This window comes from Callospermophilus lateralis, chromosome 2 (assembly GCF_048772815.1).
Source record: "Callospermophilus lateralis isolate mCalLat2 chromosome 2, mCalLat2.hap1, whole genome shotgun sequence".
Lineage (NCBI taxonomy): Eukaryota > Metazoa > Chordata > Mammalia > Rodentia > Sciuridae > Callospermophilus > Callospermophilus lateralis.
Genome location: NC_135306.1, coordinates 68,138,175 through 68,165,459, shown reverse-complemented (window position 1 = coordinate 68,165,459; position 27,285 = coordinate 68,138,175). Strand labels below are relative to the sequence as shown.

Here is a 27,285-nt window from a genome sequence, read left to right as displayed (position 1 = left end):
AGGGCCTTGTGCATGATGTGCAAGTGTTCTGTCAGGGAGCTACACCCCCAGCCCTAAACCTTTCCGAGGTAAAAAAAAAATAATAATAGAACATGAACATAGCTTTGGGTCAGATTTTTTCCCCCCCAGTTTGTTTCTGGACACTTTCTTTTGCCTGCTAAAGGGCTCAGAAGTGTGTACACTTAGGCCTGGGGACATTTATAAACTACTTTTTAATGAGTCTCAATTTTGGATGAAATGGCGTGGTGAGCCAGCTGCTCTTCATGTAGTTTTTGCTGTAAATCCTTCAAAGAATGAAAATTGAGGCCCAGTCATTTCCCCAGGGAATTTTTCCTTCTTATTATTTTTCTTTTTGTAAAGTCATTATTATATTAAGGTATGGGTATAAGACTTTAAAAGAGATAAGGGGTATCATGTGAAGCAGGAAATCAGACAATCAATCCAAATAAACTATAGAAATTAAATCAGATTCTGCAGGCAGGGTGGGAGGTGACACTTTCTTTTCAGAGTTGTCTTCAAAAGTAGGAATGGAAAACAAAACAAAAAACAAATACAATCCGCACTCAGCTGCAGAAGGAAGCTGGGGTCTTGGCCTGACAGCTGATAATGTCTTTATGAGGGGGCAGCCATTCAAGTGCCTTTTCCAGAATAGACCAAGGAAGACAAGTCCAGTTCAGTTTTTAAGGCTTTAGTCAGCTCTGTGGCCAGCAGCTCGTGGAGGGACACACCATCGTGGGAGTACACCCAGCTTTTCCCAGTCCAGTCGTAGCGCTTGGGTCCACTGGAAGATAAAACAAACACACGAGAAGTCCATGGGATGCTCTAGGAGAAGCACTAAGTTTTGTTTGGGATCAGAGATGTGCCCTGAAGGGTGGTGTTAAAGGACTGGTGGCCAGCCCACAGTGCCACAGGGAGGCGATGGAACGTGTGGGAGGGGACTAGAGGAAGAGGTCAGGTCCCTGAGGGTGCTCTCCAAGGGGATGTTGGAACCCTGGTCTTCTCTTTCTTTGCTTCCAGCCACCATGGGGTGGGTGGCCTCTTCTACCATGTGCTCCCAGAATGGTGCTGGGCTCACCACAGGCCTGATGTGATAGGGCCAAGCAACTGTGGACCAAAACCTCTGAAATTGTGAGCCCCAAAACCCTTGCTTCTTTTCAATTGATCACCTTAGGTATTTTGCCACAGAGATAAAAAAAGCTGACCAGTACACAGATACCACAAAGACTGCCACCAAGATACTGCCCAGAGTATACAAGTGAGGCACATATTTGATTTCTTTTTTCTTTTTTTTTTTTTCAGTACTATGAATGGAACCCAGGGTCTTGGCTAAACAGGCATTCTACCACTGAGCTATATCCCTCATGCCATATATTTGATTTCTTGACTTAGTGTCTTTCTATTTAAGAATAATTATAAGTGGGGGGCAGTGGTGCATGCCTATAAATCCTATTGACTCGGGAGGCTGAGGCAGGAGGATGTCAAGTTTGAGGTCAGCATTAGCAATTTACCAAGATCCTGTTTCAAAAAAGAAAAAAGAAAAAAAGAACTGGAGATGTAGCTCAGTGGTAGAGCATCCCTGGGCTCAATCCCCAGTACCAAAATCAATCAATCAATCAATCAATCAATCAATCAATCAAAATACAAAAGTTAGAATAATCACATAACCCATCTTCTGGAACATTTCACAGAAAAGTTCTCAAGACCTGAAAACATTTGGCTCTTATCTGTCAGTCTCCAGGCATCCGGTTCTGACTTTGCCTACCTCACTTATGATACTTGCTATCTTAAGCAGTGCTTATAAAAACCATGGCCATTTTGTGTCACTGACATGATTTGTGCCTTGCTTGCACTATTATTAATTATTATTATTGCTTAGGGCAATTGCTGAGGTTGGCTTTGAATTTGTGATCATCCTGCCTCACCTTCCCAAATCCCTGGGATTATAGGCATGTGCCACTACATCCAGCATTTAAAAAAAAAAATTTTTTTTTTTGGTACTAAGAATTAAATCCAGGGGCACTCTACCACTGAGCTACATCCCCAGCTCTTGTTCTTTTTTTTTATTTTGAGACAGGATCTTCCTCCAAGTTGTCCAGGCTAGCTTGGGACTTTGCCATCCTCTTCTATCAGCTTCCTAAATTGCTGAGCTTACAGGTGTGCACTACCAGGCCTGGCTCAAAAACCATCATCCTTGCAACTGAGTGCTTGACTGGCTAGTTCATCCACTTGAGCTCATTTACTGACAAAAATGGCACATGAACTTCACTTGGGGAAGACTGTATTATACGCGTATTCCTCCAAAAGTCTGTATGTGAATGTGTGGTCCCCAGGGTGGGGTACTGGGAGGTGCTGTGGATCTTGAAGAGGAAAAGCCTAGCTGGACACGTGGTTCACATCTGCAAGCCCACCAACTCAGCAGGCTGAGGCCAAAGGATTGAAAGTTCAAGGCCAGGCTTAACAATTTAGTGACATCCTTGTAGCTTAGTGTCAAAATAAAAGTAAAATAAAAAGGTCTGGGGACATAGCTAGTGACAAAGTGTCCCTGGGTTCAATTCCTAGTACCAAAAAAAAAAAAAAAAAAAAAAGGAGGAAGACCCAAGGGAAGGGTCCTTAGGCCATGGGGACATGCCTCTTAAAGGGACTGTGGGACTCCCACCTAATCTCTCTGCTTCCTGGCTTGAGATGTGACTGATCCCACATGTGCTCCCACCTTGAGGTATTACCTTCACTGGAGGCCAAACCAAGGATCCTCCCTACCCTCAGCCACCCAACCTTGAACTTTTGTTTTCTTTTCCTTTTTTGGCAGTGCTGATGATTGGACCTGGACTTCAAGCATGCTACATACGCGCTCTACCACTGAGTCATCCCTAGCTTTGAATCTCCAAAATTGTGAGCTAGATAACACTCTTCTCTCTATAAGTTAGTCACCTTAGGTATTTCTTTGTGGTCATGTGAAGATGACTAATCTACCTTATTCATGTACACAAAGTTGAGCTGTTTTTGCCATGATTTGTTACATCAGATATACACAATGTGTCCCAAATTCCATCTCCTGGAGGCTGAGTGGATGGGGTGACACAACAATGGATATCCTGATGGAATTTAGGAGGCTGATAGAAGAGGATGGACAACTTTAGAGAAAGACCCTGTCTCAAAATAAAATGGTTCTGGGAACCCACGAACAGGGGCACGTTAGCCCATCTGGGTCACTAAGGGGAAACTTTCCAAAGACAGGTGGGCAGGAGCTGGCCAGGGAGAGAAGCTAATGTGAAGCATCTTTTAGACCTATAACATTTAAAATAACTCCTGTATGGGGCTGGGCATGGTGGCACACACCTATCATCCCAGCAGCTTGGGAGGCTGGGACAAGAGGAACATAAGTTCAAGCCAGCCTCAGAAACTTAGGGAGGCCTTGAGTAACTTAGTGAGACTCTGTCTCAAAATTAAAAAAGAAAAAAAGGGTTGGGAGATGTGGCTCAGTTGTTAAGCACCCCTGGGTTCAATCACTGGTACCAGAAAAAAAAAAAAAAAAGAATTTCTGTATTGCCAAACAAATAGTGGGGTTTGAACATGTGCCCAGGAATACAGATAGAGGGGAAGCTGGGAAAGTAGCTCAGAGATAGTATAGATTTGCTTATTAGCATGCATGAGATATAAAATGCCCTGGGTACAATCCTCAGCACCACACATAAGAACCAGACAAATAAAATGGACAGGGCTCTTGTTTATTCTGCACATAGCGCTGAACACAAACCACCTGGGCCATTAAGAAGAATGGAGAACCTCCATTGGTATGGTATTCTGAGTTTGATACCAGGTAGCCAGGTAGAAGGTGAGTAATATCCATGCCCCTCCACATCACCCAGGACTCTGACCTAGCTCAGGTGCTGACACCCAGATGTTCCCCAGACCTCTCCTTTATCCCACCCTACAACCTACAACCTCCTCAAGGTGGGCAATGTTGCTAGGAAGGCTGCCAATTCCACAGGACTGGAAAAGTTGTCAACTGAAAAAACAGATCAGAAATCAGAAACAGCCCTATAAAAGACATTCTGGGGCCTGGGGTTGTGACTCAGCCGTCGAGCACTTGCCTAGAACATGTGAGGCGCTGGGTTTAATCCTCGGCACCACATAAAAATAAATAAATAAAATAAAAGTATTGTGTTCAACTACAACTAAAAACAATATTAAAAAAAAAAGATTCTGTACTAAATAGAAGAGCTGAAAGGGAAAATATTAAAAAAAAAAAAAAAAAAAAGGAAAATGTTTTGGAGGAATTCAGTAGCTGTGACAGTAATGAGTACTCAGCAGAACCCTGCCCCAATCCCATATGAATTACAGATTTTTAATAAAGTACACTTGGGTGGGGCTGTTGATGTGACTCAGTGTTAAAGCACTTACCTGGCAGGTGTGAGAGGCCCTAGGCTTGATCCCCAGCACTGCAAAAAAAAGGTCCACTCGGAATTTCTAGGAAATTATTATTATCCAGTAGTATGTTTCTGAATAGGGTTTTTTTGTTTTTTTTAAATGTGATGCTGAGGATTGAAACCAGGGCCTTGTGCAAGCTAGGCAAGCTATCTACCATTGAGCTATACCCCAGTACTTGCCTATAATTTTTTTTTTTTTTTAGCACTGGGGATTGAACCCTGGGATGTTTTGCCACTGAGCTACATCCCCAGCCCTTTTTGTTTTTTATTTTTAGATAGGGTCTTGCTAAATTGCTGAGAATGACCTGGAACTTGTGATTCTCCTGCCTCAACCTCCTGAGTCACTGGAATTATAGGTGTGCACCACTGTGTGTCTGGCTATACTTTTTTTTTTTTTTCTTGATTACAAATACCATTAGGCTTTCTAAGAATTCCACACTGGTTCATTTGGGCCTTTCCCAATTCACACTCCATCTGTTCTCTTTGGAAGTGATAGTGAATGACCAGGAAGGTCAGTCTGAGAGCTCTGTGGGCATCTCTCTCTTCTTTTCTTACAACCACTTCAGTAGCAGCTGGACTGCAGAGGCTCTGCATGTTCTCAGGCTTTGAGATGAAGGCTGTCTGCAACACAGTTTTTTATTCCTCTACACTGAAAGCACATTGATGAAGGGATTAAATGCCCTACAGTAGTGACTTAAAACACTGTCCCAGCTACTCAGCTGATCCCTAGCTGAGATGCTCAAAACAGACTAGTGCTCAAACTTTAATTTGCTTTGAAGACAGTACAACTTGCTCAGATGCTGCAATATCAAAAACAGTTTTTTTTCATGGTGCCAGGGATAGAACTCAGGGCCTCATGCATGCTAGGCAAATGCTCTACCACTGTACCCCCAAACAATTTAATGGAGGTTCAGGTTTGTTCAGGTTCTGAAAAGTTGTACACTTTTTGCTTTAGATCTTGCCAACATCCTGATGCCTGTTGACGGTAGTCAAGTTATCAGCAGGGAGAAGCTATGTCACTAGAGTGAACTTTGCTACTGAAGATGGGACAGCTGTAAACATCAGGAATGAGTCACCTGCAGATATACCTGAGAGGACCCTTCTTAAATGGTCTACAACAGCGCATTTCAAGCAAGTTAAACCAGTACAGATTTCAACTTCTGAACATACCTGGAGGGAGATGATAACCAGATTTGCTTGTTTGGGGTCTGCTTGTTGATCACATAGGTTCCTAGATCTCCACCCAGTTTAACTGTTAGGACACCACTCTAGGGGAGATGGAAGAACGAATGAATAAAACAAGACAAAATTAGCACTTTGCAATAATTTCTTTATATGTTATAATATTTCAATGCTTTCCACGTACACAAGTACACCACACACAGCATAAAGAAATCCTTCATGGGGCTGGGGATAGAGCCCAGTGGTACAGCACCTCCTTAACGTGCACAAGGTCTTGGGTTCAATCCTCAGCACACAAGCAAAAGTCTTTTTTTTTTTTTTTTGTACCAGGAATTGAACCCAGGAGCGCTTAAACACTGAGCCACATCCCCAGCCCTTTTTTATATTTTATTTTAAGGCAGGGTCTTGCTAAGTTGCTGGCTTTGAACTCGGGATCCTCCTGCCTCAGCCTCCCATGCTGCTGGGATTACAGGTGTGTGCCACCACGCTTTGCTCACAAAAGCTTTAGTATTAGGAATAGATCGCACAGAAAGAACACTGCTCTCAGGATCAGGACAGGATTAATCATAATGTTTATACCTCACAGTGCTTTTCCCCAGGAGGTCGGCAAGGCAGGGATAACTGACTTTCTATTCTAACATGTGGGACTGCTGGCTTGTTGCCTCCCTCACTCCCTCCCACCAACCAGAACATACTATAGGATGTTAAGAATGCAGACACCAACTCTACTAGAAATCTGTGCTAGCCTGAGTATCAGACATGACAAGTCCATTATGAAAAAAAGAGACAGAAAGAAAGAAGGAGGCAGTCAAGGCCCCCACCTTGCTGGTCACAGATGAGCAGTGGTATTAGCTAGGCTGGTAGAAGGCAGCAGCTCCAGCTGAGGCCTGTTATGTCCAGACCCTTCCCACGCATCTAACAAGTATCTCAGACCGTCCACTCCACTCCATTCCACTGGGACTCTATTTTCCTCTAAAGAGCCTTCCATTCTCAAAAGACTGGATGGGCCATCTTTGCCCAATAAATGCTCATTTAAATTTGAAAACACTCTTTCAACAAAGGAGCCCTTTACTCCCAAGGCTTTTGAACTCTACAGAGAGGCAAAATATGAAAGAAAGGGAGACAGGGCTAAGTTCCCGCTGTGGGAACTGGTAAGTGGGGTTAGGAGGGGTTGGAGAGCCTCCTGTTCCCCACCGTGTTCATGACTCCCCCCAACGCAAGGCCAGGCAGCCTTTCTCTATGCATGCAAGAGCCCTGGGAACCAAACAGGGATCCCTGAATGATTCTCTCAAGGCACTTCCACAAATAGAAGGAGCCACTGAAATGTAGGAGGGCGGTGACAATAGTAATAGAACTAATAGAACAGGACGAGGGTGACACCATGAGGTTGTTTGTGTGTATCTGTGGTGTCTGCGTCTGCATGTCTGGCAAGTGCTCTGCCACTGAGCCCTGCCCCGCCACGTTAACTGTTCTTAAGCGTACGGTTCAGTAGTGTTAGGTACCCCCACAGTATTGTGAGCTACGCCCCAGACCATAGTATTTTTTTGTGTGTGTGTGATGCTGGATCAAACCCAGGGTCTAGTAATATGCTAGGCAAGTACTCTATCACTGAGCTGCGACCCCAGTGGCACCTTCTCTATGTTGTTTTTATCATTTTAAAAAAATATATTTTTAGTTATATATGGACACATAACTTTATTTTTGCTTATTTATTTTTAAATTAGTGCTGAGGATCAAACCCAGTGCCTCACATGTGTGAAGCAAATGCTCTGCACTAAACCACAACCCCAGCCCTGTTTTTATAATTTGTTTTTAATTAAAAAAGAATCATATAGCTGGACATGGTGGAACATGCCTGTAATCCCAGTGATTTGGGAGGTTGAGGTAGGAGGATCACAGGTTCAAGGTGAGCCTCTCAGCATCTTAGAAAAACCATGTCTCAAAAAATAAATAAGTGTTGGGGATGTAGCTTAATGGTACAGTGCTCCTTGTTCAATCCACAGTAATAAAAAAAGAAAGAAAGAAAGAAAGAAAGAAAGAAAGAAAGAAAGAAAGAAAGAAAGAGAGAGAAATAAATAAAAATAATAGCAACACTGGGAATGCAAATTTTATGGAAAATGAGAACATAAATAGAAATATTACCTACTATTTACTCTCCCTACTCTCTGCCAGTCTCTGTATGGCACTACAGGAAATTGCTTACAACTAGAACATAAGCACTGCAGGTAGGAATCATTATCCCAGTTCTACAGATGAGGAAACCAGGGGTTTACAGTGGTAAAGAACACCAGTAACTGCCCGAGGGGACCTCACATCCAGGGTGGCTGGGTCCAAAAACACTAGTCTTCCCACAACTTCCCATTAACCTGTGACACAAGCTTCATTCTCAGGTAGCTGCCACCAGTTTTTGTTTTTTTAATTTAATTATTATCATCAAATTTACCAATATAACAATCTTTTTTTGTGTGTGTGTGGTGCTGGCGATTGAAAACAGGGCCTTACACACGCCAGGCAAGAACTGTTCGACTGAGCTACCTCTCTGGCCCTTTTTATTTTGAGACAGTGTCTTGCCTAGCCTTGAGCTTGCAATCCTTTTGCCTCAGTCTACAAAGCAGCTGGGATTACCGCATGTGTTGCCACATTTAGTTCTATTTTGGCAATTCTAAACAGTCTGTGGTCACATTTTACCCAGTCAAGTGTGGCAGACTCAGTAGTCACCTAGTGACGAGAAGTGCTTTCAACTCTGGTGGGGTGTCCCTTTAATGACCAATAAGGGGTGAGGCCTGGACCCAGACACTGACATTACCCATTATCTGATCAGATGACATGCCAGCCAAGAAGCTGCTCACCCCACAGAGAGGAAACTGAAGGAGAGATGTTTTTGAGGAATCTGAATCATTGCTTTGTCTACTTGGCCAGCAGTAAGTTGGCAAAAGACTTGTAAATGCTGAGTGGCATAATGAAAGTATGTTTTGGAAAAGTATGTGGGCCATATTTTATTTAAAAAGTGAACCAACATTTATTAAACCCCTATTGTGTATTTAGTACTGTTCTAGGCATTGGGATCAAAGAATGGACAGAGTCCTGCTTGCCAAGCTGCTCAGACTAGTCTTAAGAGCATAGTTATGCTGGGTATGGTGGCACATGCCTAAAATGCCAACAACTCCAGAGGCTGAGGCAGGGGATCACAAGTTCAAAGCCAGCCTTGGCAACTTTGTGAAGTCCTAACCAACTTAGAGAGACCCTACCTCAAAATAAAAGATAAAAAAGGACTGGGGGTATGGCTCAGTGGTTAAGCACCACTGTGTTCAATCCATGGTATCAAAAAAAACAAAAACAAAAACAAAACAACAAGAAAAAAACCCTCAGGAAGTGAGGGTGCTATGTGCAGGGAGTATCTCTGCAGGAAAAGGTGTCAAGCCTGAGAGTAGTAAAAGTAGAAAGGAGGCTTTCCAAAGAAGATAACTTGCAGATGGACCCCAAGGGCAGAAAAAGGCTCCATTCCAAAAAGCTCAGGTAATAGTGTTATGGGTGTTTTATGGTCTACAGTGTAGTTTCAGTTAATTTACTTAATACAGGAAATACATAAGATTGCATCTGAAGGACTGTGATCAGGAATTCATATCACAGGGCGGGGAGGGAGCATTTCAACATATTTATAAGTTCAGACTACAGAGGCAGCCACTAAATACCTTTACCTTTCTAAATATACAGTTGAGGGTTTGCTAATGAGTAATTTGTTAGAAATAATTTTTCCCTGGCCTGGGGTTGTGGCTCAGTGGTAGAGCACTTGCCTAGTACACATGAGGCACTGGGTTCAATCCTCAGAACCACATAAAGAATAAATAAATAAAATAAAGGTATTGTGTCCAATCTACAACTAAAAAAAATTTAAAAAATTTGTTTCCTGGTGAGCAGATTGATGCTCAAGGTATAAGGATTGGCTAGAAAAATGTAAGGCACCACTCCCTTGCAGGAATGGGTGATAGAATCTGGTAGGTCCAGCAGCCTCTCTCTCTTCAGAGAGACAGAGAGTAGGATTCTTAAAGGTTCTGTGACTCACCACTGAGTAGAAGTTTTGACACCTGATTCAAACTGATTCAATGAGGCAAACCTAGTCTAGACACCACAATGCTGGCACATTTGCTGCTGCTGCATTTTTTTTTTTTTTTTCCTTTTTGGTGCCAGGGTTAGAATCAGGGCCTTGCATGTGCTTAGTGCTCTGCCATTGAGCTAAACCCCAACCAATGACACATTTACTTCTTTTGTTCTTTTTTTTTGTTGTTGTTACAGGAGATGGAACCCAGAGGCTCTTAATCATGGAGCCATACCCTCAGCCCTCTATTTATTTTTCATTTTGAGACAGGGTCTCACTGACTTGCTTAGGGGCTCACTAAATTGCTGAGGCTGGTTTTGAACTTGCAATCCTCCTGCCTCAGTCTCCTGAGCCAGTGGGATTACAGACGTGCACCAAGACTTGCTGCCATATTTACTTCTTCTTCTTTTTTTTTTTTGGAGTTGTAGATGGACACAATGCCTTTATTTTATATGTTTATTTATTTATTTATTTTATGTGGTGCTGAGGATTGAACCCAGTGCCTCACATATGCTAGGCAAGTGCTCTGCCACTGAGCTATAGTCCCGGCCCCTGCCACATTTACTTCTAATGAAACATTCATGCAAAGTACCTGGGTCAATCTGGGGCTTTGCCAATTCTGTGAGAACAGGTTGCATGACTGCTTTTGTGGCTTGTTAATCAATATTTGCACACATGAGCAGAGTGTAGTCTGAGAACTTGTTTCAGCCCCTGGTGGGGAGTCTGGGGAAAGGAAGCCTGAAATTTTTCCAATGCTAAAATCATTTCCTGGATGGTCAGGCAGTGAGCTAGGTTGTAAGCAATTCAGCCCTATGGGGGATCTCTTCATGAGCACTTTTTAATTTCTATTTATTTATTTATTTTGAGCAGTGCTGGGGATTAAGCCTGGGGCCTCACTCATGCTAGGCAAGCACTTAACCACTGAGCCATACCCCGAGCTTCATAAAGCACCTCCCTGCTGTTGCTGACAGCAATCTCTGAGCCCACCTAGAAGGTATCCCTCCTTTACTGCTGGTTTACTTCATTTTACTACTCTCAGGCTTGACACCTTTTCTAAGACTTTGCTGCCTGTTCTATCTTACGGAGTCTCTTCTTTACCTAGTGGCCTTATAGCAACATGAACATCATTTCTACCACTTCAATTTGACAGTTGATTGTCCTACATAATCCTATGATTGAATCAAAAAATGTACACTTCGTGACATTTCCTGCTATTAATTAATTGCTGTCAAGAGGATTAACCACTGCCTCTGAGGGAGCGGGGAGCGGGCAGGGAGAAGAGGAGGAGGAGAGATTTTTCTCCCAATGGCAAAAAAGAGATCTAAAGGCTAACAATTCTAAACCCAAAAGCAGACTCTTGCCTAAGTCTGCCACCTGGTGGCCAATAAATAAACACCAGCACTTCCTTGACTCCTAGGATCTGGGGCTAATGTTTCATCCAATTCAGTTCTCAAACCAACTGCACAACAGAATTTACCTGGGAGGTGGGGATGTAGCATAGTGGTAGAGGTCTTGCCTAGCACGCATAAAGCTCTGGGTTCCATTCCCAGCATTGCCAAAAATTATCCCTGCTTAAGGACTAGCTGTCTAGAGTGTACACCTGTAATCCCAGCAGCTGAGGCTGGGGGATAACAAGTTTGAGGCTGGCCTCAGCAACTTAGCAAGACCATCTTCAGACAAACAAGCAAATAAATAAGAGCTGGGGGAATAACTCAGTGCTAGAGTACCCCTGGGTTCCATCCCCTGTAACAACAACAACAAAAAAGAATTGGTGGTCTAGTTCAGTACTGTCCCTGCTGACCTGCTACACAAACACATGCCCAGGCCTCCTCCCTTATTTACTTTATGAGTATTAGGTGAAGGATGGGGATCTATATTAATATTTTTTATGGCTCTAGAAATCTGTATATTTTTAACCAGAAATGAGGCTCGGAGAGGCAGGGTTACTGGCCCAGAGTCAGTGGTAGGGCTGGGTTGTGTCACTGAACCCATTACTCTATGCTGCTTGTGCTTTACTCTGCTGCAGAGGCATTCTTACTTCCATAAATTAAAATTCTTACGGAGAAACAGAAAAATTAAAATAAGCCAAGCTATACCCCAAAGGAGACATCATAGTCCTCCAGTGTACAGGGCTTATCTGCAAGGTCTTCAAAAAACTCCGCCAAGGCGTCCAGTGTTTCCTCTGCTAGTCTTTCATAGGCGGTTTCGTCTAGAGAGCTGCAGTGGGAACAAATGAGTCATCAGAAAGATATGATTACCAGACTGCTCCATTTTTTAAAAAATTTTTTAATACTTATGTTTCAGTTTTCGGTGGACACAACATCTTCATTTTATTTTTTATGTGGTGCTGAGGTTCGAACCCAGCACCCTGCGCATGCCAGGTAAGCGCGTTATGGCTTGAGCCACATCCCCAGCCCCAAGACTGTTCCACTTTTTAAAAATCCAATTTATGTATTTATCTTTTAGTTTTTAATTGATGGGAAATAATTACCATGTGTGAAAATTTAAATAACATGAAAGGAGTTTTAGAGTGATGCCTTTCTTCCAATAGACAGTCCCCATCCCCAGAAATTTGAAAATTTAACCCAGGGAAAATATGCCACTGAGCCACATCCTCAGCTCCTTTAATTTTTTTTTAATAATTATTTTTTTAGGTGAAGATGGACACAACACAATGCCTTTATTTTTAAGTGGTGCTGAGGATCGAACCCAGGTCCCCTGTGCTAGGTGAGCACTCCATCCTGAGCCACAATCCCAGCCCCTCCTTTAATTTTTTATTGCGAGAAAGGTCTCATTAAGTTGTATAGGACCTCGCTAAGTTGTTGAGGTTGGCCTCAAACATGTAATCCTCCTGTCTTAGCCTCCCTAGCTGCTGGGATTACAGGTATGCATCACCATTGGGATTATAGTTGCATCCCACGGTGCCTGGCTAGATGTTCTTTTTTCTTTTTTCTATTTAGATTGGATTTATTTTTTATTTTATTATTTATTTTTATGTGGTACTCAGGATCAAATCCAGGGCCTCACAAATGCTAGGTAAGTGGTCTACCACAAAGCCACAACCCTAGTCCCCTACATGTTTGTTTTAATATACAATTGAAGCATGTTACATTTTTTACTTAGTATTTATAAATGATTCATATTTGCATATATGGATTTTTATTGTATTTTCTATTACTTTAACCCATTTCCTTCAACTGGACATTGAGGTTGTTTAACTTTTTTTGTTATTAAATTTATGTTGGGCAAACCACAAGGTTGTGAAAAATATCAACATTACATATATCTGAAAAAGAACAAAGTCAGAATTATAGCCTATATGTCAATAAGGAAACTAAAAAAAAAAAAATACTGGGCAAAATACTTGAATAGATTTCATTAAAGAAAAGATGCCCAAATGATCAATGAGCATATGAAAAGGTGCTCAACTCTGTTAATCTTCAGGAAAAGGAAAATTAAAAAACCGGGATACTAGTGGGTGTGGTGGCACACACTTGTAATACAAGCTATTTGGGAGGCTGAGGCAGGGGGTGGCAAGTTCAACTCTAGCCTGGGCAATTTAGCAGATCCTGTCTCAAAAAATAAAAAGGGCTAGGAATGTAGCTCAGTGGTAGAGCACTTAAAAAAATCCCACTTAGGGCTGGGGATGTGGCTCAAGCGGTAGCGCGCCTGCCTGGCATGCGTGTGGCCTGGGTTCGATCCTCAGCACCACATACAAAGATGTTGTGTCCGCCGATAACTAAAACATAAATATTAAAATTCTTAAAAAAAAAATCCCACTTAAACAAAACAATACAAAACAAAACACCAACCCCTCACACAAGCAGATACCACCAGAATGATTAAAATGAAAGACACAGGTAATAATGATAATAAGAGTTGTCCAGGATGAGGAGCCACCAGAGTTCTCAGATACCGCTGGCCGGCAAGCAAACTAGACAATCACTTAGGAAAACTTTTGGCGGTCTTCACTGAAGTTGAACATATTCATATGTATGATCCACCAATTCCACTTAAAAAAAATATCTATCTATCTATCTATCTATCTATATCTATCTATCTATCTATCTATCTATATCTATCTATCTATCTATCTATCTATCTATATATATATATATATTTAGTTGTAGCTGGTTACAATACTTCCATTTCATTTATTTATTTTAATGTGGTGCTGAGGATTGAACCCAGGGCCCCTGCACATGTGAGGTGAGCACTCTACTGCTAAGCCACAACCCCAGCCCCCCACTTTTAAAAAAAATATATATATTTTTAGTTGTAGATGGACACAATACCTTTTATTTATATATTTATTTTTTGTGTGGTGCTGAGGATCAAACCCAGGGCCTCACACATGGTAGGCAAGCACTCCACCACTGAGACACAACCCTAACCCCCAATTCCACTCTCAGGGTACACTTAACAGAAATGCATACAGGTTCACCAAAAGACATGTTCACAGCAGAACTATCCTACAGCTTCAAGTTGGGAACTGCCCAAGTAACCACAGGTAACACAATGCATAATAAATTGTGGTATATGACATAACAAAATAGAATTTTTTACAACTATAAGAACAATTTGAGCCAGACCCTGTCTCAAAATAAAATTTAAAAAGTGCTGGGGTATACTGCTCCTGAATTCAATCCCCAGTATCACTAAAAAAGAAAAAAGAAAAAAAAAAAAAAAGCAAGAACAATAAACAATATGGACTAGTTTCACAAACATAACACAATGAAAAGAAGTCACACACAAACATTAATACTTAACAATACAATATATATAAGGTAACAAAATAGGCAAAACTAATCCATGCTATTAGAAATCGGAATGTCAGTTACTCTGTTAACCACCAGGAGGAAGAAGGGGCTTAGGGGCTTGCCTGCAGGGCTGGTGACATGCTGTTTTTGAGCTGGGTACTGGTTACACAGGTATGTTCAGGGTTTTTTGTTTTTGTTCAGTTTTGGAAACATTATCAAGGTGCACACATGACTTGGAGACATTCTACGCTATTTTTCAATATTGAAACATTGCTGTAAATCCAGAGAGAACATAGGTTAGTTGTTGCAGGGGCCAGGGAAAGGGATGAATGGGGTGTGACTGGTAACTGGTACAGGGTTTCTTTCTGGGGTAATGACAATGTTCTGGAATTAGTAGTGGTGACACTTGTACTACCCTGTGAATATACTAACACCCCCCCCCACTTATGTATTTGATGGGCTCTGAATCATAATAATAAAACTATTGCTACACTGGGGGTGTAGCTCAGCGTGATTAAGGACCTGGGGTCCGTTCCTGGAGTCACAAAACAAGCAGAACATCCTACTGTTATAATAAGCAATCCTTCTAGGAGTTTTTGGCCCTGAGAAGATACATCCATCTGTAGGTTGAGAAGTCCACCAGACAGCTCCATATCTGAGAGTCCAACAGGGCTAAGGTAAGACACCAGTGGCTGCAGATAACTAATGTGCTGCCATGTACTCCTGCCATCCACTCTGAACATGTTCCCCACTTCAAGGACAAGGTGGGGCAGGCTGCAGACTGAGCAGATAGGCGGGGTCTGTTCTTTAAAGAGAGTGGTGGTCTGGTAGGTTGTGATGGGCATTTTGAGGGTAAGATGGAGAGAATGGGAGAGGTGGGTTGATACTTGTCTTGAGGAATTGAGGAGCACAAAAGAGACACATCTCCTTTAGTTCGAAAAAGTCAAAGTCCTAAAAATCTCTTGAGTCGAAAGTCAAGAGGATGACAGGTGCCAACATCAGAGCAGGCCACTCAGGATGACGGTGTGTTCCCCAGAGGTCAGAAGGAGCCCCTGGGGAAGGGAGCTGGAATCAGGGCATTCTGCAAGGGCAGGGCATCCTCTCCACCCTGACAGGACTGCCTGGGGGGATCAGGAGACAGCAGCAGAACATCTGTGGGGGAGGAGTGCTAGAAATAGGGCCAGAAATGGGTGCCACCAAAGCAAACTCTTAAAATATGCAGCCCACAGTGCTGGCTTGGAGCTCTGTGGTAGGGGTCAGAATGCAGACACAGCAGGCTGGGACGCTCTGGGGGTGGGTGTGTGGCTCCTCAGGCTTTGTAAGCCATGCAGAGCCTGCAGTCAGTCTGGTGCTATGGAAACCTGGATGGCCAAGAGTCTGCCTCCTGAGCATACGGCTCTGGGGATAGTTAAAACGGTCCTTTGTGTAGGTGGCTCTCTGTTTCTTTTAACAAGTACAACAAAATTCTATGAGCCAGGCGACAACTGACATGTTTACAAGGAGAGGAAGTGAAAAGGAGCATTTGTGCAAATATGGAAAGTCAAAGGAAGAATCTAAGGTTTTTGAATACAAAGTCCTGCCAAAAAAGGGACCCAACCTTATTGCAGAACCAAATTGAGGGTATCACTGTTCCCCAATCTTGATAGTTTCATGACCTGAAGGTACCTGTCCCTAGGTTCAGGGAGCTGGGGATGGGGACATGCAAACAAATAGGCAGTGGAGGCCTCCATGAAGGGAAGAAATCTGAATGAAGTATTGGCATGGGGACTGGCTGGGAGTAAACAGATCAGAAGCATACTATAATTTGGGGGAAAATCCTGTTAGCAAAAAAAAAAAAAAAAAAAAAAAAAGAATTTGACCTAAAACTGCCTACTAGAGCCTTAAAAAAGCCTTTGGCACCTCAGCCTGTGGTCAGCAGAACTATGGGCTGTGAAGACTGCTTGCCCCCAGGAAGGCTTGCTTCCTACGCCTGCCTTCCCTGAGCCGAGGGGGGCAATGGGCGAGGAAGAGGCTTCTGGAGGCTGAGCCAGGGATTTGTAGAGCACCATCCTCCACCCTGGGCTGCAGCAAGACCCCATTGCTGCCATAGGCCAGGAACGTGTTTCTTGTCCGAATGGGAGTATTATTGCAGTAATTCTGCCCTTTGCCATTACTATGTGTGTCTCTCGGTCAGAAGAAGCCATTCCTAGACCTGAGAGAGAGAGAGAATGGCATGTCACCCAGAAATCTTGGACTTCGAGGTGGATGCAGATCACAAGGCTGTTTAGTTGGCTCTCTTGAGTCTGGGGGTGTATCCATGTGTGGAAGAAGGTCCTGTAGGTATCATTTAGCTGCATAGATAGATAGGATAGACGGTAACAATGTCCAGCAGCTTTCCACAGGGAATCCACTGCCCATGTCTTTCAGGACACTCACTAGCCTGCATTTCCCAGACTGCCCTGTAATCAGCAAGGATCATGCGACTAAGTTCTTCCCACTGGAGCGTGAGTGAGGGACAAGTGCCACTTACAGCCCTTTGATGATTCCAGTCCCCTTCCTGTCAAGTGGAACTTGGATGGGGGACCAGGCCAAAACAATGCAGACCGCAAGGGCAGAACTGGAAGATACTAGCAGCCTAAGCCCCTCCACATTTCATGGAGGAATACCTACCCTGGGCAGTCTGGAGAGGGAGACACACACCATCACTGGTTTAAGCCATTACATTTGGGGGTCTATTTGTTACAACAACATATTCTTAACTAGGATGCTGAAGAAAATACCAACAAAATCTGGAAACAACCTAAACGTCCAACATGTAGGAATGAATTATGAAACATCCATCTAACTTAATACTATTTCATGAAAAATAATGTGGTGGATACTTAATGATGTGGAAAGGCACCTGAGAGGGTTGCTGCTCAAGGAGAAAACAGGTTCTAGACAGGACAGGCAGGGAGGAGAGAAGAAATCTCTCGGTGGAAGGTATCTTAGTCTTACCCCGGGTTGCCCGAAGTTCCTGAGTTCCTCAAAGGCATCAAATAGACACTCTGCTTTTTGACATTCAGAATCTGGTTGAGGTAGTAGAGGTTCAAACTCTAAAAGAAGAACATAACATTACCATTTTTTTCAGTCTATTGCAATCCAATCACAAGTGCTTCCTATATTGTTACTTCTACATTTAGTAGCAACTATATTATAATTTTTCAGGAATATTTCTTAGGAATTGCTTTCCACTTTTCTATAATGCAATAAAATAGTTCTCTAAGTCTCTCACTAAGATCTTGCTGTTCAGTATGGTGCTCATAAGCCACGTGTAGCTATTTAAATTTAAATTTATAGAGATAAAAATTTAAAAAGTAGTTCCTCAGCAGCACTAGCCACATTTTACATGTCCTGAGGCCATATGTGCTAGTGGTTCATACTGAACATTTTTATCATGGCAGGGGGTTCTACTGGGCAGTGTGGCTGTAGGCTATTCAGGTGATGTGGCAGTATTCCAATAATCCTAGAATTCGACTCAGAAAAACATCAAAAGACAGCAAGAGGCAAAAGTCTGCTGGGGTCCGAAAGAGAAGCGGACTGCCATCTGACAGATCGTAATAGCAGGATAGGCAGGGGAGAATGTGACCTGTTGATTTTTTTCCATCCCTAAGTGCTGGGCACCCAGGTGATGAGGTGTGAGTTCATAACCATTGGTTTTGCTGCAAATGACCAGCTGCAAAGACAGATGAAATTACAGACAGGAGAGAACTGAGAGTGAGGGAGAACAGTGGTGCAGTCAGCATGGAGGCAGCTGGCCTGGGAGGTAGAACGGAGGTCACGGAGTGAGGTGGAGGTAGTCAGGGGCTCCTGAAGGGGCTCAGCTGGCCTTCATCCAGGGAAGACACAGAGACCTCTAAGAGGTTAATGATAAGATTACACCCTTCAAAGGTCACTCTGGTGGTCAGAGACCTGTAGATATAGATCTTGAGCTAGTAGCACCCTTGGCAAGATCAGAAGGAGGCGGCTGAGGGAGGGTACAGGGCTGGAAGTGGGCAGAGGAGGGAGTTGGAAGGCCGAGTGCAGAGAGTGTGTTTAAAGGAGGTGGCTTTGAAGGAGAAGGGGGCAGACATAACAACCACTGTTAGAGCTATCACACGTTCTTTTTTGGGAGGTACCAGGGATTGAACTCAGGGGTGCTTAACCATTGAGCCACATCCCCAGCCCTTTTTATTTTGAGACAGGGTCTCTCTTAGTTGCTTAGGGCCTTGCTAAGTTGCTGAGGCTGGCTACGAACTCGCAATCCTCCTGCCTCAGCCTCCTCAGCTGCTGGGATTACAGGCATGTGCCACCATGCCTGGGTCTATTGCACTTTCTACAATGTTCTCTATCTTCCTGGCCCTGCTTTCCGTGTTTATATGTATAGACTCATTTAGTTCTCATCCTAATTCAGTGAGCATAGTACTATTTTATTGTCTTTACTCAAAAGAGGTAGGTTGCTACAAATGCTCGATTAGCGAATTAGTCCTAGAGAATACAGGGTTAGGTCCTTGCAAGCCTCTAATGGCTGTATGACTGTTTATGTGCATTTCTGGATTGATATATGTTGTTGATTCATTAACAATGAACTTGGGACCTCAGCACTATAACTCACACTGAGCAAGACGTATCTCCTTGTGTTTACTTTCAGCACCAGGCTTAGGACCGTTTTAAACAACGACATCACCAACAGAAAGCACAAAAACGTGAAAACATGGCACTAAACAGAACACAAAATTGACCCGTGCTCACACCGTGGGAGCTGGACCAAGACAGAGCAAAGTCCTGTTTCATCTCTGCTGGGAACGTGCCCTAAGGGGACTCAAACTTTTTGCCACTCTGAGCTTGCCTACTAAACAATCATGAGAGCCCTGAAGGTGCTGATTTGGGGCATCAAATTGTAGCAAATACGTAAATTCAGAAATACAGAATATGCAAATAATGAGGATGGATTGCATTTGTATTTTACAGATAAGAAAAATGAGGCACCAAAGGGTAACTCCCCCAAAGTCACACTGACAGAAAGGTACTAAGTGGTAGAGCTGGGATTGGACCAGAGCTATCTGCCACAAAGGAAAGAATCACAAGTCTGGGAATCAGAATAGGGTTCAAACATGAGGAGAAAGTGTTGGAGAATGTTGGGATCCCCCTCTAGGGAATTTCCCTTCTTTCTTGGGTCCTGGACTCTCAAATCCTAGCTGTCTTGGTCTCTCTGATACCTTCCCAAACCCATTTCCCCCAGTATTGGGGATTGAACCCCAGGCTTCATATATGCTAGGCAAGTGATCTACCACTGGGCTACATCCCAGCCTTTATTTTATTCTGAGACAAGGTCAAAGTTGCACAGGCTAACTTCAAATTTATAGTCTTCCTGCCTCTGCCTCCTGAGTAGTTGAGATTATTAGTATGTGTGGTGCTGAGCATTTAAAAAAATTTTTTTTATATAGTTTTGATGTGTTCTTATTGGAAAGTTTGGTCAAATGCAAGATACTCATTGACAGTCAGCTATCAGAGTTTTTTTTTTTTTTTTTTTTTTTTTTTTTTTTTTCGTTTCTGGATGCTGGGGATTGAACTCTGGGCATTGCATATGCTAGGCTGAGCCACAATCCCAGCTCCAGGTGTTTTTAGTCATAATAAAAAACCTTTGCCAGATACTCCTTACCTTGTATCTTAACCTGTTTCCCCCCACACCATCAACTTGACATATCTTGGGCTACTGCCAAATCTTTCAGGACCTGTGTTCTTTTCTGAAGGAAATGATCATGGTAATGCTTGCTATAGACTGGTCATGAGGATTAAGCAAGAGAACCTGAATATCTCAAATACAGGGCCTCAGGGTGTTCAGTAGATGTGTATTGAAAGGTGTCAACCAAAGGGTAGAGATCTGGAGGTGAAAGAGGCAAACTCCAACCTGAGGGTGGCAGATGGAATTCACAGGCTTCCTGCTGAAGCCACCCAGCAGCCACCCCTTCTACTTCCAGGTCTCACGGAAGCCAACTGTGCTGTAGGTTTGCTGAGTCTCCATGGTCTAACGGATCTGTGTTCTCATGGGCTGCATCTAGGAAATACTAGTGAGTTTCTAGGTTTTGAGTCTCAGGCTCAGGAACCACATGACCCAGTTATCACCTACCCTGGGTAGGCCAGCAGGGAGGCCAGCCTTTATCCTGTTGCCCAGTCACTCTGGGCCCTATCTAACCACAACACTTGAAGATTGAATCAGTCAGTACTCCTCCCTTGCTGGGGGAAAACAAAGGGGTATAAACACTTTGGAGACCAAACTTGTTGATCCTGGGCTAGCCCTTTGTCCAGTAATTCAATCCTGAGAAATTTACTGGAAGGAAGGGAACAACTGTCCATGTAGAGAAACACGAAGCAGCACGATAGTGGCAGAACTCTGCAATCTGATGAATGCCACCAAAAGGAGCCCAGATGAGGTGTGATCTGTTCACCCAATAGGATAGTCTTCAGCAGGAAAAACAAGTAAAGGACAGCTGTGAGCATCAGTTGTCAAAACCACTGTTAAACAGAAAGGCAAGTCACAGCAGAATGTCTTTATGTCAACAACAGATGTTTAAGGAGAAACACATAGAGGTAAGACTCCCAGGAAAGCGGGGAGGTATAATGAACAGAACCCAGGATAGCAGGTTCCTCCAGGGGAGGGCAGGGCAGTGCCTTCTGAGGAATAAACAAATTCTCTCAATCTGACATAGGTGACTTGGGTATCTATTGTCTTAGTCCCTTTGTGCTGCTATAACAAAATGCCATAAATGGTGTGGCTTATAAACAAGAGGAATTCCTCTTAACAGTTCTAGAGGCTGGAAATCCAAGATCAGGCACTGCTAGATCTGGTGTCTAGTAGGGGCCCGTTTTCTGGTTCATAGATGGCAACCTTTCAGTGTGTCCTCACTTGGTGGAAGGGACTAATGAGCTCCTTGGGCCATTCCACAGGGGCACTCATCAATTCTGAGAGCTCTATTCTCATGAGCATTACCTGCATTACCTGCCAAAGGCCCATCTCCTGCTGTCACCCTGGTGATTAGGCTTCAATATACGAATTTTGGAGGAACACAGCATTCAGACCCTAGCATTTATTATTTTATCTGTAAGCAACAGAATTGCCTTTTGTTTTGTTTTGTTGTGGGTTTTTTGTTTGTTTGTTTGGGTACTAGAGATTGAACCTAGGAGTGTTTTACCACTGAGTTACATCCCCAGCTCTTTTTATTTTTATATATTTTTTTAAATATATATTTTTTAGTTGTAGATGAACACAATACCTTTATTTTATTTATTTATTTTTATGTGGTGCTGAGGATTGAACTCGGTGTCTCACATGTAGAAGGCAAATGCTCCACCATTGAGCTATAACCCCAGCCCCTTTATTTTGAGACAGGGTCTCACTAAGTTCCTGAGGGTCTAGTTAAGGTGCAGAGTCTGGCCTCAAACTTGTGATCTTCCTGTCTGAACCTCCTAAGTCACTGGGATAACAGGAGAGTGCCACCTCCCCCAGCAATATGGATATTTTATATTCCTTTTGTGGGTATAAACTCATGTATAATGTCGCTGAAAGACAACAAAAAGGAATTTAATGTGAATTAGAGCACAGCCTGCTTGTTAGGCTTAAAACCTAATGGTAATGGAGTCATAGGGGATGGTTTTGTACCTTTAGGAAAATGGGTGGATGTCTCAAGGCCAATCCAGGGATGCTGAAGTGGCTGTAGCAAGAGATTATGAAGACTGAAGAGGCAAAAACCTCAGGTTAGGGCTGGAGTTGCGGCTCAGTGGTAGAACACTTGCCTGGCATGTGTGAGGCCCTGGGTTCAATCCTTAGCACTGCATATAGATAAATAAAATAAAAGATCCATTGACAACTAAAAAAATATTTAAAAAAAAGATGAGGGTGTTTAAAATGAAACAAAACAAAACAAAACCTTAGGTTACCTCCTGCACAAATCTGTCTCTAGCATTAAGGTGAAGGGTTAAAGATATTGGCCCTAGCTTCCTTTCCTTTAGGAACAGAGGCTGCCAGCAAAACCAGAGCCCTTGCCAGCCATTTTGGGATGGGGGCTGCAGAGCGGCACTCTTCAAAGCCATTCCTGTGGATTCTGGGTTCCTATGTGCAAGCTGACAATTAAGACATAGTACACACTGTACCCAGAGTTGCCCAGTATGGTGGCCACCAGCCACAGTGACTGCTGTGTACTAGAAATGTGAGCAGCAAGACTGAGGAGCTAGAGTTTATGCTTCATTTAAATTAATTTAAAATGATTAGGTTGGGTGCAATGGCACAGGCCTGTAATCCCAGAGGCTCAGGAGGCTGAGACAGAAGAATTGTGGGAGTTCAAAGCCAGCCTCAGCAATGGTGAGGTGCTAAGAAACTCAGTAAGACCCATTCTGAATAAAATACAAAATAAGGCTGGGGATGTGGCTCAGTGGTTGAGTGCCACTGAGTTCAATCCCTGGTACCAAAAAAAAAAAAAAAAAAATCATAAAAAGTTATTTAGGAAAATTTAAGTATGTTTGAAATGACCTATGTGAACCATTGTTTTCAATTGTGATTTTTTTTCCCCCTCTTTTTGTGGTGCTGGGGAAAGAACTCAGGGCCTTATGCATACTGGACACATTCTGCCACTGAACTATATGCCCAGCCCCCAAACGTGATTTTTATAAACTCTAAATATAGCTCAAGTATTTCCAGGGAAATTTAACATCTGAATTGGGATGTGCTGAAAGTGTGTGAGTGTGGAAAAAGAAGGTAAGATATATTATTAATCATTCTAAAAATAATGATCACATGTTGAAATGATAATATTGGGATGTATTAGATTAAATAAACATATTACTAAAATTAATTTCATGTTTCTCTTTACTCTTCAATATAGCAATCAGAAAATTCTAAATTATGTATTGGCTATTTTTGTTGCACAGCTTCTCTAGAAGTAGAAATAGGGGATAAAGAAAGAAGGATGGGCCAGGCGTGGTGGCTCATGCCTTTAATCCCAGTGGCCCAGGAGGCAGAGACAGAGGATCACGGGTTCGAAGCCAGCCTGAGCAACAGTGAGGCGCTCAGCAATTCAGTGAGACACTGTCTCTAAATAAAATACAAAATAGGGCTGGGGATGTGGCTCAGTGGTCAAGTGCCCCTGAGTTCAATTCCTGGTACCAAAAGTAAATAAATAAATAAGAAAGAAAGAAGGATGGGGAAAGGCCTCCACATGAATTCAGGTCCTGATGAAGTTCAGAGTCCAAGGGCTCTTATAGACCAACCTGAGGACTGTCAAGGCTTTAAAAAGGATGGTGGTCTCAGTTGCCACACCATTCTCCAACTGCACAAGTACTCAAGATGTGCAAAGGAACTGGAATGAACAGGTTAAACAACTGTAATTAATTTATGATTGAAAAAAAGAGGTCCAGTGAGTGACCAAGGATGCCAATCATCTAGGCATCTCCATATGATCCCTAAGCCCAGTGTACACCACCTGGGTGCCAGCACAATGCAGAGTGTGCTCCCCAGTCAATTGCCTGTACAGCTACTGGGTATCACCCCTTGTCACTCTCCTAAGTTAAAAACTGCCACAAACTATAGTGGCCAAGGGTGCACAGAAGGTGAGTGAAACAAAGGAAAGAGTGATAGAGGGGATCTGGGGACCCTCGTGGTCACACCTGCTTATTTCCCCAAAGAAACTGGGAAATCTATTTTCTAGGTCCCAGTTTTTGCAATGGTGGCAACCAATCCTAAAGTTTCTTCAAACACTGTGTGGGCTACATAACAAGTGGGCAACTTATGCTTAAATCCAAATCCTGGCCACCACTTACAAGTGGGGTTGGACCTCCTTTGTCTCCTGCAATACAGAGTTGTACCAGCCACTCACAACTGATCCAAGTCGGCCACCAGGCCTTTGCCCGTGTGTCTCCCTAACCTAGAATGCCCTCCACCACTACCTTGCATCCTGGGGACCACCGGCTTTCCCAGACCAGGGGTAGTTTTCCTTGGCTCCACAGCCATTCTTTGGGCTTCTTACTTTCAAATTATGGAGTGCCTGAATCACATACTTGTTTGCATGCTGAAGCACTGAAGTTTCACATGCTAGTACAATATAGCACTCACTCAGGCAGGCAAAACGGATATCACCCTTTATCTCCTCTGCACAGAACAAGAAGTTCAAGAGAGGCTCAGAGAGGTTAGGAGAATCCCAAGTTCACCCAGGTCTGCAGAATCCAAGAGCCAGAATTTAGAATCCAGATCCAGTCGTTTTCCAAAAGCTGGACTCCAGCTCCCTGGCAGGTCTAACAGTTTCACCTCGCTGGAAGGAAGGGTTTCATTCACAAAACCCAGGCTTGAAAAGAGTATGTGGCAGGAGGATCATGAGTTCAAAGCCAATCTCAGCAAAAGCAAGGCACTAAGCAACTGAGTGTGACCCTGTCTCTAAATAAAATACAAAACAGGACTGGGGATGTGGCTCAGTGGTCGAGTGTCCCTAAGTTCAATCCTCAGTACCCCCTTCTTCCCCTCCCCCAAATTTATGTGTATATTTCTCTATATAGTCCCCATCAATAATACACATAAGAGCATTATATAATATGGCATATATTAATGTTATACTTCAATTCTCACGAAGGCAAGTGACAAGCTTCGAGATAGCCATAGCTACCTGGAAACGCCCTGGCCATTTGCCCCCAGCTGGCTCGCAATCGTATGGCAGGACAAAGTATGGAACTTTCCAGAAGCCAGTGGAAACGTAACCCAGACCAGGAAAGGAGCTCGCAAGACCCCTGCCCACCGCCCTCACCGCCCAGCACGTCCCTCAGTGTGTGCGCATGCCCGAGCGCGCCGCCGAGCGTCCTGCGTGCGCGGCGTCTCCCCCCGCGGGCGTATGGCCCGGGCGGCTGCCGGGCACGAATACTCACGGCTCGGCGGGGCGCACAGGCCGCGGCGGTCCCCACGCACAGTCCACGGCGGCTGCAAAACCGGGCTAGCTCCTCCGGGCGCGGGGCCCCGTTGTGGGCCTGGACCGGGCCGGAGGACGCCGACCGGGGCAGGAGGCCGGCGGCCGCGCGGCGCCCGAACGTCCACATGCTGCTCTGCTCTGCCGCCCGCTCCACCCTCCCGCGCGGGAACGCGGCGGCGACACCTGGTGGCCGTGGGCCGCAGGCGCCCGGGTTGGGCTCCCGCGCTCAGGTCCATTTCTTTAGTGGGGAAGCAGCATATCGTGTATTTAACAAAGCGCGGACCTTATCCCTTGGGCAGCATCTTGAATGTATAACCAAGGACCCTGACCTCAGGGAGACTTCAGCCTGGGGACCCGCCGCTGGAGAAATTCTGTACGGGACGCAGTTGGGAACTGCGGCCTTGCGGGGGAACTGGATGTGTGCAGGCTTCGAAAATGCTGGTCTGCACGTATAGGTCACATCAGTTAGGAAAAACCTCTCTTGTGTCTTGTCTGTAAAATGGAGTTTATAAAAGTTTCCACATGTATAGAGTTGTGGGGATAAAATGAGTTAATCCTTGTAAAGTTCTTTGAATAGGGATTGGTTCTTATTAACTGTACAATATATGTTAGCTATTACTGATAGATTTTAAAAAGAAAGTTTTACTTAGGGTATATGTTGCCAAGGAGTAATTTTGGAAAATGTGAATACTTTTGAAAAATGTGAATACTTTTTGTGGGTGAGATAGGAAGGTGCTGAAGTTCATTCCTCCTCTAGGTCTCAACTCAGATGTCAAATGTCACCTTCTGCAGAATCCCTTTATGAAACCAAACTTCTATGTCCCTACAGTGTGTCTTAGGTATCTTCTTATGTTTCCATAGCCTGCAATTAAGTTGTTAGCTGTCTTGTTTTTCCTAATATCTCCAACACAGAATAGACACTCTACTGATGAATGAAAACAAATGAAAGAATAACTGATATTCTTCTTTATTGACCTCTTACTTCTTCTGGTGACTTTGTTTTGTGGCTCACTGTCAAGGAACAGTGTGGAATTAACTTAGACTGATCAATCATAGTTTTCAGAGTAACTTCTTTCTTGAGATATTTGCATTTTACCTGGAATCTCAAACCTTTAAGGACCCAGAGAATGGATTTAAAAAATCTTATTACCCCCAAATCTGAGATTTCTCCAGTTTATGCCAACTAAGAAAAATAGCATCTTCAAGCACCAAATGTTTCTTGCTAGTAACTTGGGTGTCTCCTTTTCTATTTTATTTTATTTTTATTTTTTGGTACTAGGGATTGAACTCAGGGGCTCTTGATCACTGAGCCATATCCCCAGCCATATTTTGTATTTTATTTAAAGATAAGGTCTCACTGAGTTGCTTAGCACCTTGCTGTTGCTGAGGCTGACTTTGAACCCCTGTCTCAGCCTCCTGAGCTGCTGGGATTGCAGGTGAGTGCCCTGATCCCTTTCTATTCTTTTCCCTTGCTCACCACACGCAACTCATCAATGACTCCTGCATTAATTCTGCTTCAAAACATGTGCTGAGGGCTAGGGTTGTAGCTCAGTGGTAGAGCAATTGCCTAGCAATTCAATTCTCAGCACCACATATAAATAAATAAAATAAAGGTCCATTGACAACTAAACAAAACCAAAAACATATGCTGAATTGGCCCAATTTCTCTGTCTTGGAGTCCAGAATCCTAGGCTGTTTTCTCTCATTTGGGTAACTGTAATAGCCTTGTAGCAGGACTTTCTGGAAGAGTTTCTCCTTTTTCCTTTCTCCACACAGAGGGCTCTGTGATTTCTGTTAAATGGAGTTTTTGGGAGGCCACTGTCTTGGGATGAATTCCTACACTAGGCCTTAACAGACCAGGCCTAACCAGAATGGAT

General features: G+C 43.5%; 1 protein-coding gene across 1 annotated transcript; it reads right to left on the bottom strand.

Annotated features, from left to right (window-relative positions):
• Window positions 1–311: 311 nt before the first annotated feature.
• Window positions 312–25,557, bottom strand: Fxn (frataxin). The gene is made up of 5 exons (XM_076843453.2): window positions 25,368–25,557; window positions 17,442–17,539; window positions 11,802–11,922; window positions 5,598–5,695; window positions 312–781 (listed from the first exon to the last, which is right to left on the bottom strand). Exons 1-5 carry the CDS (start codon window positions 25,533–25,535, stop codon window positions 631–633), a joined length of 636 nt encoding a protein of 211 aa, XP_076699568.1. The 5' UTR covers window positions 25,536–25,557; the 3' UTR covers window positions 312–630.
• Window positions 25,558–27,285: the final 1,728 nt, after the last annotated feature.

Coding starts and splice junctions, on each gene's coding strand:
- Fxn (XM_076843453.2), bottom strand. CDS start 25,535: ATGTGGACGTTCGGGCGCCGCGCGGCCGCCGGCCTCCTGCCCCGGTCG. Junction 17,540..25,367: donor CCTGTGCGCCCCGCCGAGCC/GTGAGTATTCGT, acceptor TTCTTCTTTTAG/AGTTTGAACCTCTACTACCT. Junction 11,923..17,441: donor GGAACTTCGGGCAACCCGGG/GTAAGACTAAGA, acceptor TTCCCACTGCAG/CTCTCTAGACGAAACCGCCT.